General features: G+C 44.5%; 1 protein-coding gene across 1 annotated transcript; it reads right to left on the bottom strand.

The window, feature by feature from the left end:
- Nucleotides 1–1,752: 1,752 nt before the first annotated feature.
- Nucleotides 1,753–14,157, bottom strand: UBXN2B (UBX domain protein 2B). The gene is made up of 9 exons (XM_054180193.1): nt 13,982–14,157; nt 11,373–11,473; nt 10,387–10,458; nt 7,885–8,044; nt 6,877–6,954; nt 6,096–6,205; nt 4,955–5,092; nt 3,320–3,481; nt 1,753–2,201 (listed from the first exon to the last, which is right to left on the bottom strand). Exons 1-9 carry the CDS (start codon nt 14,102–14,104, stop codon nt 2,039–2,041), a joined length of 1,107 nt encoding a protein of 368 aa, XP_054036168.1. The 5' UTR covers nt 14,105–14,157; the 3' UTR covers nt 1,753–2,038.
- Nucleotides 14,158–14,757: the final 600 nt, after the last annotated feature.

Here is a 14,757-nt window from a genome sequence, read left to right on the forward strand (position 1 = left end):
ACAACAGAAACTGGGAAGAAAACAAGAAGTGATGGCTATGGTCCTTTTATCTTAAAACTTTAATTTACTTTGCACATGAAATGAGTTAGGATTCCTATCATGCAGATACTCAGATTACCAAACAAAATACTTCAAACACAATGGCATGTTTCAAATTTACTCAAAGATCCACTTTGAGGCAAAAATGTAAGGTTAAATCAAATATACTGAGCAATTATAAGCTTAGCATAAATAAATAGTAATACTTTCTGAATAAAATAATCAGTGAAACCAGCATTTCTACACACATCTACAGCCTATTTCCCCTCCTCCAGAGTGTGATCCCCTCACCTGATACAGAGCCACAACTACTACAAAACTGCACACTCTCACAGCACAGCAGCCAGTCTGCCCACAATGTAAGATTCCTGCCTGCATACTGCAGCGTGGGGGCAAGTTACCTGTAAAAATATATCATTTCAAAGATTAAGGGCTCTGACTGTACAGCTTCCAAACAGGTGTAGTGAAAGCTGCACAACCAAACCCCCCACTGAATTATTACAAAATGCCTTTGGGCAAAATTCCAAATATAAAGACCTGAAACCCAGGTCAAAAATACAAGACCAGTTAACATCTCTGCTCTTCACAGAATCACAGAATGTTAAGGGCTGGAAGGGGCCTTGGAAGAACATCTAGTCCAGCCCCGCCCTGCCAGAGCAGGATCACTTAGAGTAGGTCTCACAGGAACACATTCAGGTGGGTTTTGAACCTCTCCAGAGTAAACTCCTCAACCTCTCTAGGCAGCCTGTTCCAGTGCTCTGCCACCCTCACAGTGAAAACATTCTTCATTCTATTCACATGGAACCTCCTCTTCTCCAGCTTGCACCCATTGCACCTTCTCCTATCACCGGACATCACTGAGCAGAGCCTGGCTCTGTCCTCACAACACTCACCCTTCACACCTTCATAAACCTCAATGAGGTCACCCCTCAGTCTCCTCTCCTCCAAGCTAAAGAGACCCAGCTTCTCAGCCTTACCTCAGCAGGGAGACGTTCCACTGCCTTCAGCATCTTTGTGGCTCTGTGCCAGACTCTTTCAGACAGTTCCCTGAGGTACTTCTTGAACGGAGGGGCCAGAAGTGAATTCTTGTGCAAGCAAGCTCCAGCATGAACAAGTTCTTGGTGCACCTCAACGTTGTGTTGGTTGGTGTTAACTAACTGTTGATGTGAAAAATCATGTAGCTGCCTAGGGTTCAACTGCATATTCATGTTCAAAGTGACCACAGGCCTTACCCTCATGAAATCTCAGTCACATATTTCTCCAGTTGACAGTGGTCTCTCCCATTTCCCTAACTTCCAGAAGAAAAGAAATATTTATATTTATTTTCACCACAGGTAGAACAACTAGAATACAAATGAGAACAATCTATTAATAGCTGAGGTTTGCCTCTCCTGAACTGATTCGTTCGGATGAGCAACGACACAAGGAGAACGGCGTGAAAACAAGGGTATAAATATTCTACTGCACCATGAAACACCACCAACAGAACGTACCAAAATTATACCAGGGCATTAATTATCTCTCAACCTATTAAGCAGAACACCTTTAATATTAATACAGCTTGAAAGGTAAACATAACCTACAGGCTAAGTTTTCAAATGGCTGTTTGTCAAATGCAGCATAAAACATTTCCGTAGTGCAAATCTTACCGACCGTACGAAAGATGCTGTTCCCTTCAGAACCACCCTGCTCCCCCCCACCCCAACCCCCCCTCACAACCTCATTTCACATTTAATACAAAATGGGGGTTGCAAAATACTAAACAGAGGGAAGCTTAATTTTAACACTGAAAAAAAACCCCAACCCAAACCAACAAATGATGTTGAGAAATTAAAACAGGAAAGATATGCTAGAGCTGGAAGACATGGAGCCCAAGATTCTGATCTGGGGAAGTGGGGAATAATAGTTCCTTCTTTTTTTTGTTGTTGTTGTTGTTCTGCTGGAAACATATTGTATGGCAGTACACCAAGTTCCCCAGGGTGTACAAAGAGCTGTAAGGTTACTTTAATTGCTGGAGAATCACAGTGTTCAGTATGTCTGCTTCTCGTAGCGTCAGGCTCTCGTCTGTGAGCTCTCTGTTTGGAAACGTGGTCACAAGAACAAAATCGCTTGCTGCAAAGGCTGGGCGGGACTGGATGATGAAATCCCGAATATCCTTGATCCTGTGGGAAGGAGATGGACATGAGAACTGTGTGATTCCATTGGGACATCAATATCTCAGCATCACTGGGAAGTTTGACACTCCCAGTACTTCATGCAGGCAAAAGAATACACATCATGGCTAGAGAAGCTCCTGATGAGCCCTGCATCTAAGCCACCTCTCCAGCAGGTGCTGTGAGGGAAGGATCTGGGTCTGCACTATCAGCTCTGCTAAAATATCAACATTTTTGCATCTTAGCCACCACAGTCTCACTGTGGTCTCTGTATGTTGGCAGGTGAAGCAAAGCTGCACATTGGCAGCATTAAATAGAAGTGGGTGCATGCTAAGACCAGCTTCAAGCAGGATTCCAGCTCAGTTTCAGCTGTGCTCTAAAACCAGGGTGCAGATTTCAGACCTGGGCTGGTTTCTCTGAAGAGTGGGTGGAAGGGCTGCCCAAATCTCTGCCCTCTGCCCAAAGTTCTTTCAGCCACGTAACGCAAAGCCGAGCTTTGCAGAACCTTGCTCTAACACAACCTCTTAGGCAAATAAATGGGGTTGGCTAACACCACTTATGGCAGTGCCCCAACAATGTCAATAAATCTGATGGCAAGCTTTAATCAGCAAACTACTAACAGATCTAAAACCCCATCAAGTCCGCACGCTGCCAAATCCTAGGAGTTGCCAATCCAGGACAAAAAAGGCTGCTGCTCAGTCTATGATTCCAGGATCATGGGCACAGTATTTCTGTGTCTGTAGCATGGCCTACATCCCAGCTCAGACTATATTCCCAAAGTGCCACGAAGTGCCTTCACAGGATCATCTGAGTTAGCCACATGCTCCCCCCAAGAAGAGCTCAGAGTTGGGATTACTACAAAGCAAGGTTGTCCTGATTTCAGTCACCCTGAGAACAGCTGTGGTTGGTACCATGACCTGACAAATCACAAGACACATCTGGTCATGAGTTATCAAGATATCTTGTGTTTCCAGTTTTTTGGCTTTGACAGACAGTCACGAGCACATCTCTGTTAGGAAAATGACACAGAGCTGTAACATTCCAGTGGAGCTCCATTCTTCCCCTCGTGCTGACACTCACAAACACAAAGCTGCCACATTACCTGCATTGGTGCAGAATCAATTTACCTGTGTGTCTGATTGAACCTTTGTATTAATCGGCTTCCATCAGCTAATCTAATCTGAATTTTAGTTGCTGGCATGGAATCATCGATCAGAACAGGTGCATTCAGGATGGATTTCTCCTCCTCCTCTGGGGAAGATGGTGTGCTGACTATTTCAGGTGTAAGGCTGGAGGGTTGAAAAAAATAAACCAAGATGCTATTAGTGGAATCAAACCAGTAATCTGTGTCTTTTGTCACTGCCTGGTACAAATAAGCAACAAAAACCCCTCTCCAAGTTCTCAGAACCAGATCTAAACACAGCTCTTCTAACAGGGACACGAATGAAGCTTTTGCAGTTTGGCAGTGATTGCAATATTTCACATTTATGTGCCTTAGAACTGTGCAGATCATTACATTTGCATGACTGCAAACAGGTAATTGAGCACAAACAAAACTATCTCTCATTATGCTTTACAGAGCAGGAAGTGACAGTTCTTGATACTAAGATTTACATACTCTACCTCCTAAAATATAATCATGCACCATTACACTGCACTAAACTGACCCAAAGTGCTTTAGTAGTTACCTTCAGGAGCACTACTGTGTGATTCTTCCAGAGGAGATTGGACATGGCACATGGCATAGTAGCCATGAGGTGTTGGGTGACAGGTTGGACTTGATGATCTTTGAGGTCTTTTCCAACCTTATTGATTCTATGATTCCATGATTCTGGGCATCCCCCAGCCTTGCAGAGCACAAATGATATTAACAGGTGACTGGTATCACCACATAAATCATCTGGCTACTCTTTTCATTGCTCACACATCTGACACTTCATAAGCTACGAAAATAGCACACATTTTTAGATACAGAACCTCCTCTCTTCACCACCTATTTCCTTTAGCAATCTCAGCACGTACTCAGGTAAAGTTATTTCCACTTCCCCCATGTCACCCCTACTAGATCTTATCACTGTCTCAATTTTACTTAGCACACTTCCTCATTTTTAAAGAGATTAAATATAGATTAGGAACAGTTAAGAATAATTTATTGCATTAAATGGCTAGCAGAAACACAGCAGCAATACCTTTATTCAGCAACCAAGCATATGACATGAATAAATGCAATCATGAAGAGAGACCCAGAATTATTTACAATTTAACAGTTAATATCAAGTCAGCTGGAAAAGATGCTATAAAGCCTAAAATTTTTATGTGGAAAAGCTGATGACTGGCAGAGTTGAGGTCACATTACTGTTGACTCTTACAGACCCAACTTAAATTCAACAGAGATGTATTTTTGGATAAAGAAATCTGAAATGTTCGGTCAGAGGGATAAATTTTGGCACATTAAGTATCAGCTCAATTGAATTATGCATGTTAAAAGTTTTAACAGCACCAGCTTACCCTTTTAAACACAGCTGAATTGGCAAAATTATGTGTGAGAAGAGATAGAGCAGTCTCAGAGCAATAAATCAAATAGCACTGAGCACATCTACGAGCAGCTCCAACAGAGGACCAAGACTGGTGACTCTGAAATCAGGGCTGGCACAGAATTTTGCAGTGCTTTTGTCACTTGATTAGCTTCTCCAACAGTGGCCTAATTGATTAAATCCAGCTTTTGAGGTAGCATATAAACCAGAAGTCCTAGCAGTTTTTACCTCCCAAGTTTTTGTCCCTCACCACTGAACGCTTTGAATCGCAGTCTGGGCTTCACATACTCTTGTTCTTGGTGGTCTTCCATGTCCAGATTTACCTGGCCACCATGAACAAGTCGCTGCAGTTCCACAGGAATTTCCCTTGATTACAAAAATAAAGTTTTCCAATTATGTTCTGGACTGCAACACAAAATTACACACAAACCCTACACAGTACAACAAGAATTGATACTACTCAGCTCTGGTGAGACCCCACCTGGAGTACTGCGACCAGTTCTGGAGCCCCTATTACAAGGGGGATATGGACATGCTGGAAGGTGTCCAGAGAAGGGCCACAAGGATGAGCAGAGGGCACCTATCCTGTGAGGACAGACTGAAAGAGTTGGGGCTGTTCAGTCTGGAGAAAAGGGAGCTCCAAGGTGACCTTACTGTGGCCTTCCAGTATCTGAAGTGGGATAAAAGAAGGCTGGGGAGGGACTTCTCAGGATCTCAGGTAGTGATAGGACTAGGGGGAATGGAATGAAGCTGGAGGTGGGGAGATTCAGGCTGGAGGTGAGGAGGAAGTTCTTCACCATGAGAGTGGTGAAGCCCTGGAATGGGTTGTCCAGGGAGGTGGTTGAAGCCCTGTCCCTGGAGGTGTTTAGGACCAGGCTGGATGAGGCTCTGGCCAGCCTGATCGAGTGTGAGGTGTCCCTGCCCATGGCAGGGGGGTTGGAACTAAATGATCCTTGTGGTCCCTTCCAACCCTGACTGATTCTATGATTAGCATGTTTACTTTAGAAGTCATAGACTTCAATTGTTTTATGAACTGATTTCATCCCAGAGCAAGGGGAAAAAAAAAAAAAAAATCACAAAATCAGTCAGTGAACAGGCAGTCAAAACCTACAGCCTATTGGAAGTGCAAACCTAGGTACCAAAACAGGTGGAACTAAAAGCTGTCTGTAGCAAGTTGCATTCAGAGTTGAACCACCCAAAGGAACCTGAGTGTTCCAAATTTTAAATGTCCCATGCACCTGATGGCAAATGCAGGACAAATCTTATGGGTGAAGGTACAGAAGCCTGGAGCCTGGAGTTGTTAATAAGCATGAGGAGAAAGCCTTTTTCTTGAAAGAAATACCTCCAAGAGGATGCCATTTTAACTTACCCTCTTTTAACAGACTCCAGAAATTGAGCATTTATTGGGTCTGAATAGGATCTCAGCTCGCCATCATCTAAACTGAAGCCATTCCTCCATAGTTTCAGCAAAATTTGAACCTATGAAGCAAAAATGGTGAAATGAAAGAGAAATGAAGCTAAGCAAGTAAGATATGTCTGTTTCATACAGATTACTCATCATATGGTTTTGAATTCATACTAACAGATCTTGGCCTTACTCTCTTCTTGGTTTGATTTTGTTTGTTGGAATGTGTGCTCTACTCAGTCACATAAATGGGAAAGCACAGAAAACTTTGCTTTTCCCCACCCTCTTCCTTACTTCCTGCTTTTTAAGCAAGAAGAAAGGCCAGAAGATTTTCATAAGGCCCCTAACTTGCTGCTTGACCATGCCTAGAACAAATCCACACCCTCCAGCTTAAGATTGGCTACTTTGCAAGCCACAAGAAACAATTCCTAACCTAAGAGGATTAAAATGCTAGCAGAGCTAAGAGAATGCAGAACAACAGCTGGAGGAAAGCAACTAAAGGAATGTCTGCTATGAATTTCAAAGAGATCTATGTCAGAAAGTTCCATAATGGAAGCCTTAGGGGTACCCAATGAGCATCTGTCCTCTGTGGACATTTGCACTTTGGTAATTTCTTTCTTAAAACATATTTAGATAGCCATTTTTCCTCAGACAGTTACAGTAATACTGGCATTTCAAGCTGTAAATAGGATTAAGCAGACATCTGTTAGAGATTCTGCATCCTCCTGTTCAGGATTTTACTTACATCTTGATTTTCTCCATAAATATATTCAGAGTGCTTCTGTGATGAGTCACCCAATCTATATCCACCACCAGAAAATGACTGCAAAAAACACACAGAAAAGCTTATTGAAATAAACATCTGAAACAGTTGAAATTTTACCTAGTTGCAAATAAAAGCATCAGCTAGCTGGTTTCTGTGATAAACACCAAATGCACTGTTCTAACCTGTGTAATTTCTAGAGTGGAAAATTATATACAGTACCCACAATCAGGCCAAGCAGTGTTTATGTGATGTATTTCAGTTTCTAATCTGAACCCTTCTTCAGACATTAGAATCACAGAATGCTTTTGGTTGGAAGGGACCTTTAAAGGTCATCTAGTCCCATTTCAGGCAGCCAGCAGGGATATCTTCAACCAGAGCAGGTTAGTCAGAGCCCCAAACAACCTGACCTGGAATGGTTCCAGGGATGGAGCATCCACCACCTACATGCTTACCCACACTGCTGGGGATGCAGCCCAAGACATGGTTGGCTTCTGCCCAGCTTTTCACCCACCAGTACCCCCATCTCCCTCTCTGCAGGGCTGCTGTCAATCCCTTCATCCCTCAGCCTGCATTGATCCTGGGGCTTGCCCCAGCTCAGGTGCAGGACCTTGCACTTGGCCTTGTTGAACCTCTTGGGCAACGCGTGAGGGACACCACTTGTTACCCATCTCCATCTGAACACCCAGCCACTGACTGCTATCCTCCAAAATCTCTTACCTGCTGAATTGCTGCTGATCTGGGATGCAACTGCAGTTTATTCTTCTAAAACTCTATTTTAACTATGACTAAAGCAAGTAATTCCAGTGATTTCCCCTGAATTTGTGTGGTTCCTCCTCACTTTATTTTCTAGAGCAAGCTAGTTAAGCACAGTTAACACACAACTGTTTAATTCCTCTGTTATTTGCAAGCCACAACAAGGCATATTTGCTTGGATGAGTTTCAGAGAGACTAATGTAAACAGAGATAAAAATATCCTTTAAGTTTTACCTTAGCTTTGCTGAAGTCAGCAGATGCTCTTGAGGCTTCATCCAACGGGACAGCCCCATGCTCTCTTGCTTCCTTGAAGAGCTCAGCAACAATTTTACTTGGATTATTAGAAGCCCCAGACAGCTGCAGTCCTCCATATTCTGAGTCACCTGCATAAAATCTTTAGAACAGTAATGTTCATAAGCACCAATGTTTTAAATGACAACCAGAATCTTCCTGTTCCCACCAATGAAAAAGAATGTCACAAAGAAAGGGTGAAATTTGCCACAAAACCTTTTCATTCTGATCACAGAAACATTCCAGTTCGTCCTGGACATTCCCAGCAATCCAGGCAGCACTGTTCCAAAGATATTACACTAATCAAACTAGCAAGGTACCTTCTGGGGCAGAGCTCTGAGGCTGGTGGCCAAGAGCATATGTTTAAATGAAAGTAGTACTGTGCAGCCATGGCTTTGTACACCTCATCTTATCAGGATGCTGCCTGCTCCCAGAGGATTAATTTCCTCAGGGGTGTCCTGTACACAGACAGTTCCTGGGATGGCTAGAACAAAGATTCACACCTAGCGCTGCCTTGGTGGAACAAGCTCAGACTGTTGTTGGAAAACCTAAACAGTGACACATTTGGATCATTAAATTTTAAGCTCCAGTGTACTTCCATTCCTGCCAGTATGGAAAGTATTCAGTACATTTAATTAACCTTTCAAGGCATTTCAAAATCTGCAGAAACTGCTGAGAAAGTTAATCCGTGTTCCTTTTCCTCAACACAGCTTCATTTAGAGCTCTTGAAGATGAAAGGTTGAACTACAAATAATCCTGTTCAAAATTGTGTCTGTTTATGAAGGTCAAGACAGTCCTGGAGGATTATCTTGAAGGAGCTACATATCTCTAAATACCAATGGAATAGGGGCTGTAAAAAAAAATATCTTTATCTCCATTCAAAACCTGGCAAACCAAACCCAAGTGTTAACTATCTGAAGGGAGGTTGTAGACAGACAGATGTTGGTCTCTTCTCCCAGGCAAGCAGTACCAGAACAAGAGGACACAGTCTCAGGCTGCACCAGGGGAGGTTCAGGCTGGATGTTAGAAAAAAGTTCTATACAGAAAGAGTGATTGCACATTGGAATGGGCTGCCTGGGGAGGTGGTGGAGTCGCCATCACTGGAGGTTTTTAGGAGAAGACTTGACAGGGTGCTTGGTGCTGTGGGTTAGTTGCTTGGGCGGAGTTGGATTGGTGATGGGTTGGACGCGATGATCTTGAAGGTCTCTTCCAACCTGGTTTATTCTATGTATTCTATGTATTCTATGTATTCTATTCTATCTTTGATTACAAGAAGCGTTAATAACTCATATTAATGACCAATAAAATAAGTGCTTTCTGCTTTCCATTAGCAGGTGTGAAGGTGCTGTACAATCATAGTGCTTTGTGTGCTGTAGGTACTGGAAGGCTGCTATTAGGTCTCTCTGAAGCCTTCTCTTCTCCAGGCTGAACAAGCCCAGCTCCCTCAGCCTGCCCTCATAGCAGAGGTATTCCAGCCCCTGATCATTTTTGTGGGCCTCCTCTGGACCTGCTCCCTCAGGTCCATGTCCTTCCTCTGTTGAAGACTCCAGAGATGAATGCAGTACTCAAGTAAAGGATAAAGTCAAGTCCTCTGATCTTAAATCTCCATTTTATCTCAGTTACCATTTATATGGAAAAAAAATCTTTAATTGTTAGATTTACAGGTGTTGGGGATTGGTTTGAGCAAGAGGGGACATGGGTCCCAGGAACATCTGTGCAAATTAGGCCTTGAAGGATTTTCTGTTATTAATATAGCAATGGAGTAGGAGTTGTGGAAAAGTTCTGATTACCTGGTATGCTGAAGTCAAGCTGCCCCTGAGAAGGGAGGCAAACAAGATAAGGAGTAGGCAAAGAGCTGGGAAAAAGAGCAATTAGACTGAGTAGAGAAATTCCACAGAGTAGTGAAACAATGATGTAACCTTTTTAGAGAGAAACCAATAGTGTGTGTTAAATTAGAATAGAACTAACTATGTATAAGATAAGGCTATAAATAATGAAGTGTGGAACAATAAAGTTGGATTTCGTTGATCATATTGATCTGTGTCGACCCCTTCTTGCGGCATACAGGTACACTACTGATAAGGAGATAAAACAACAATTCCCTTCAGAATTGGTTTTCCAGGAAGAATGTTAAGTATTCAGATGTTTGAGTACTGGATACACAGCACAATTCAGGATATTTGAGAACAGGCAAAAAAACCTTTTTGAGCCCAAGTGTGAGTTACAACCTTTACATCCAGTCCCGTGTTAAGGCCCATACAGGTCCTAGATCACTACAGCCAGATTCTGCTAACCACAGTTTTACTGCAGCAGTGTAGAGCTAACACTTTAACAAGTGTCTCTGTAGTTACTGCTCCTTGCAGGATAAGCTCAGCTCACACATGTGATGTCCACAACACCCCAGTTACTTTCACAAGCATTACATCTTCTTTCCTTCAAAAATACCTTTGGTTTTCTTTGTCATCACTCATGCTTCTCTCTGGCTTTCTCAACCTTCTCAGAGGATCAATTTTAAGACTGTCAAAAGAACAAAAGAAAAACCTTTGAAGATGATTGATACATACACTAAGTGCTTCATCTCTAGTTTTGGAAACTACTTCTTTCTTCCAAAACTAAGGATGTCAAGTTGTTGTGTGGGCTTTTTATTCTCACCACATGTATTTTTCAGCCATGAACACTTCTCAGTGAATATGATGCATGCCTGGCAGGGTCCTTTTTCAGTAACACTTGGACTAGATGATCATCATAGGCCCTTTCCAACTGACCTGGCCTATTCTAGCCTAGGCTGTGCAGAACTCTGCTTTACAACTCTGGCAAGATTTATTTCTAATCAAATTTAAACTGCATTGACTCTTCAAATGCTGTGTGGACTGCAGACACTGCAGGCCAGCAGGGGATGGGTTCATACGTGGTAGATGTCTTTCCTTCCACCTGCCAAAACCAGACTGATTCAGTCTGAGACTCTTCTCATTTCTCTTACCCCATAGGAACCTACTAATAATTCTTCAAATAATTCTTCTTCTTGCCTCATCAGGTACTGACCAAAGTACAACACTCAAAGCAGCTCACTTGGCAAGACTCACACCAGCTGCTGAATTCTGAAGAACTGCAGCATTTTTGTGACACAGCAAGTTTCCAAATTCTGTGTGAAAAAGAGCAGCTCTGCATTTCACTTACAGCATCTTAGTCCTGTCTTCTCTGAAGTGGGTTTAAAGTGTTTTGAAACACCACATAGCACAAAGACTCCTAAAGAAATACAGTTTTTAAAGCATTGTAAGACATAGACCATGCATTAGGAGATTCACAACTCTGAACTGCTGAGTTATGAGCTACTGTAGATCCCAAGAAGGAGATCAAGTAAGTATGACAAAATGTTGTGAGCTAATACAGCACCTATTCAACACACTTCTGAAGGACAAAGCACATCTTACCACTGTGATACTTTTGTGTTACTGAGCTTTGTGGTTGTTGGCTTCTCAGGACCCAGTGCCTGCCTTTTAGCTTCATCTTCATATAGCTCTGCCAAGGCCAGCTGCAGGAAACAGAACTCTCTTGAGAAGTCTGTAACTTTAGAATTACATGTAGAACACAAATAAGACAAACACTAATGCAAAATAGAATGATAGAATCATTTAGGCTGGAAAAGACCTTTAAGATCAAGCCCATCCCAACGCATCCAAGCCTGCTGCTAAACCATGTCCCCTGGCACCACAGCTATACATCCTCCAGGGATGGGAACTCCACCACCTCTCTGGACAGCCTGTTCCAGGGCTTGACAAGCCTTTCAGTGAAGAATTTTCTTCTAATACCCAATCTAAACCTTCGCTAGTGTAATTTAAGTCCATTTACTCTCATCCTGTGACTTGGTACTTGGGAGAAGAGACCAACCTCCACTTTACTCCAACCTCCTTTCAGGAAGATGTGGAGAGCGAGATCTCCCCTCAGTCTCCTTTTCTCCAGGCTAAACAACCCCAGTTCCCTCAGATGCTCCTCACAAGACTTGTTTACTAGACCTTTCACCACCTTCTCTGCCCTCCTCTGGACACAGTCCAGCACCTCAATTCAAGACATCACTCCAAATACTTTTAAAACCAAAAGCTTTTTCCCCCACAAAGGTTCTCAAAATGCTGCCATATCAACAGCAAGTCCATTTTTAGGAAGTTCTGAGACACATCTAACATGCCATTTTTAGCTATCTTATTTTTGTCCTGAGTAATATCCCACTTTGTCAAATCATGCCTAATTTTGTCCCCAAACCATTTTGTTTACATTATGCAACTGATATTAACATTTTATCATCCACACTAGAACAGGTACTAGGCTGTAATTTCATTACAGTTTTATGTTGAAGGAATAGACATTACAATAAAATGAGACATCAAACATTATTCATCCTTCACAACAGAGTGCTCTGAACACTGGAGATTTTAATCCCCTCTTATTGTGAAGCATTTCCACAGAGACAAAAATATGAGCTGAGGAATTATACTCATTAAGAAAATTAAACTAAGCAACAAGCCAGGAAAAAAATTATATATCCAAAACCCTACTGAAGGTCTCCATTCTATCTGCAAGCAACTATCTTTTTATAAAGCTAATGGGTAAGTCCATAAGCAGACACTAAAAGCAGGCAAAGATCTGCCCTGTACTGTCCCAAATCCAAAGACTGAGAGGTGCTGAAGGAGCTTAAAGGACATGGTCAAGCTTCTGTGATTTCCTCATGCTGCTGTTCTTATGGTGCCACAACAAATCAAGTACTGAGATGGATGGACAGAGAGATACGCTGACCCAGGAGGGTACTTCTTCAGTTTTTAACATTTAATCAATAATCACCTACCAAAAATGCCTACCTGCTTCAGCTGACTACCTACAGACCTTATGAACCAAAAGTATTAACACAGACTTTATTATCATTACTTACTATTGATCTAGTTGAAGATGTCCTTGCTTACTGTGGAGGGGGCTGGACTAGATGACCTTTAAAGGTCCCTTCCAAGCCGAACTAACTTTGCTGTAATCATAGAACAATCTCAACCTGGACTTACAGGAATTCCAAATAGCAACTAAGAGGGGAAAAAAACCACCACAGCTATATCCCTCTTTCTAATGATGTACAATTCAATAAAATAAGGGCAGCTTCAGCTGCTGTTTCACCTGTTTTCCAACCAATTTGCTGCTAAAATGTTTTTTTGAACTCTCATACAAAGTCACACACACAAAGGAATACTGCTAAAAGTATTTGTAGTTAAGCATTTAAGTCCCCAAAATAAAGGGGGGGCTACAAGAAAGCTGGAGAGGTACTTTTTACAAGGGCTTGTAGTGATAGGTCAAGGGGTAACAGCTTTAAACTGGAAGAGGGTAGATGAGTTAAGAGGAGAAGTTCATTGTGAGGCACTGCAACGGATTGCCAGGGAAGCTCTGGATGCTTCATCCTTGGGAACGTTCCAGATGAGGTCGGATGCAGCTCTGAGCAAACTGATGTAGTCGAAGACATCCCTGCTCACTGCATGGGGCTGGATTAGTTAACCTTTAAAGGGTCCTTCCAACCCAATCCATCTTATGGTTTGTGATCGCACTCTCTAGAAACTTTGTTTTGTGTATGCTGGGGGGAAAAAAACACCACAACAAAACGTGACCACAGTCCTACCCCACATTTGTGGCGGCTGGCATTTTCATGCAAGAAAAGCGACTCCTATGAATAATCAGGAAAAGCAATAGCGCCAAAACAACTTCGGAGCAGTTAAACCACGGCTCCTGAAGCGTGGGGAGAGCGCGGCCAGCTCCCCGAGCAGCACACACGCTGACCACTCAGCGGCTCCTAAGGCGCCCAGAGCCCTGCCCGAGCCGCCCTGCCCGAGCCGCCCTGCCCTTCCCGCTACCGAAAGAGGAGAGAAGAGGAGCAGCCCCGGCCGGCAGCGAGAGGGGCGGGGATGCCGCGCACCGCCCGCTCGCCTCGGGGGCGGCCTGGGGGAAGGGCAGAGGCACCCCGCCCCGTCCCCGCCCCGCGGCGGCAGCGGGACGGCCCTCGCCGGCCGCTCACCTGCAAATCCCGGGCGCTGGGGGGGCGGCCGCCGCTCCGGGGCTGTCGATCCCTCCGGGCGCCCGCGGCCGCCGCAGACGTTTCCCCTTCCCGCTGCGCGGGAGCAGCTCCGCCGTCCGCCATCTTCCGCGGGCGGTGGCGGCGGAGGCCGGGCGCGGGCGGGGCCGGCACCGCGAGGCACTTCCGCCGCCTGCCCCGGTAACGGGAGGGGCCGGGCCGCGTGGCCCCGCCCGCCGCGCGGTGTGCGCGGCGGATCTGCTGCCGGGGGAGCGGGCCCCGGGGCGCGCTGCTGTCTGTCCGCGTGCCCCCGGGGTGCCCGTCCCTGGAGGCCAGCGGCCCGTGCCCAGCCAAGTCCCACCCAAAGCGCACCAAGGGCAGGGGGCTTCGCCCGCAGCACCTGGCGCTGATGGAAGGCTTGGGTCCGCTGGCAGGTCTGGGTCATCTGGGCCGTGGCGGAAACCGACAGACCTCGCTCGGTGCTGTCAGCCCAGTGGCCGGCGTGGGGGTTTCTCAGTCTATGCCGAGATGCAAGGGTCTCTGCAGAATGATCAAGTCCCACTGATGATGATTAAAACCAAACCAAGTTGTTCACTTCAAATCGTAGAAGCGTTTTGGTTGGAAGAGGCCTTTAAGGTCATCAAGTCCAACTGTTAGCACGGTCCTGCCAGGTCACCATGAGACCATGTCCTTCAGCACCGCATCTACACAGCTTTCCAGTCCCTCCAGGCACAGGGACTCAACAATTGCCCTGGAACAGGCTGCCCACTGCAGTTGGT

The sequence above is a fragment of the Dryobates pubescens genome, chromosome 3 (genome assembly GCF_014839835.1).
Source record: "Dryobates pubescens isolate bDryPub1 chromosome 3, bDryPub1.pri, whole genome shotgun sequence".
NCBI classification, from domain to species: Eukaryota; Metazoa; Chordata; class Aves; order Piciformes; family Picidae; genus Dryobates; species Dryobates pubescens.

Bases quoted from the DNA above. Each gene is read 5' to 3' on its own strand.
- UBXN2B (XM_054180193.1), bottom strand. From the start codon at position 14,104: ATGGCGGACGGCGGAGCTGCTCCCGCGCAGCGGGAAGGGGAAACGTCT. The intron at 11,474-13,981 runs GTGAGCGGCCGG...TGTTTCCTGCAG, and splicing joins CCAGCGCCCGGGATTTGCAG to CTGGCCTTGGCAGAGCTATA. The intron at 10,459-11,372 runs GTAAGATGTGCT...TTCTTTTGACAG, and splicing joins AACACAAAAGTATCACAGTG to TCTTAAAATTGATCCTCTGA.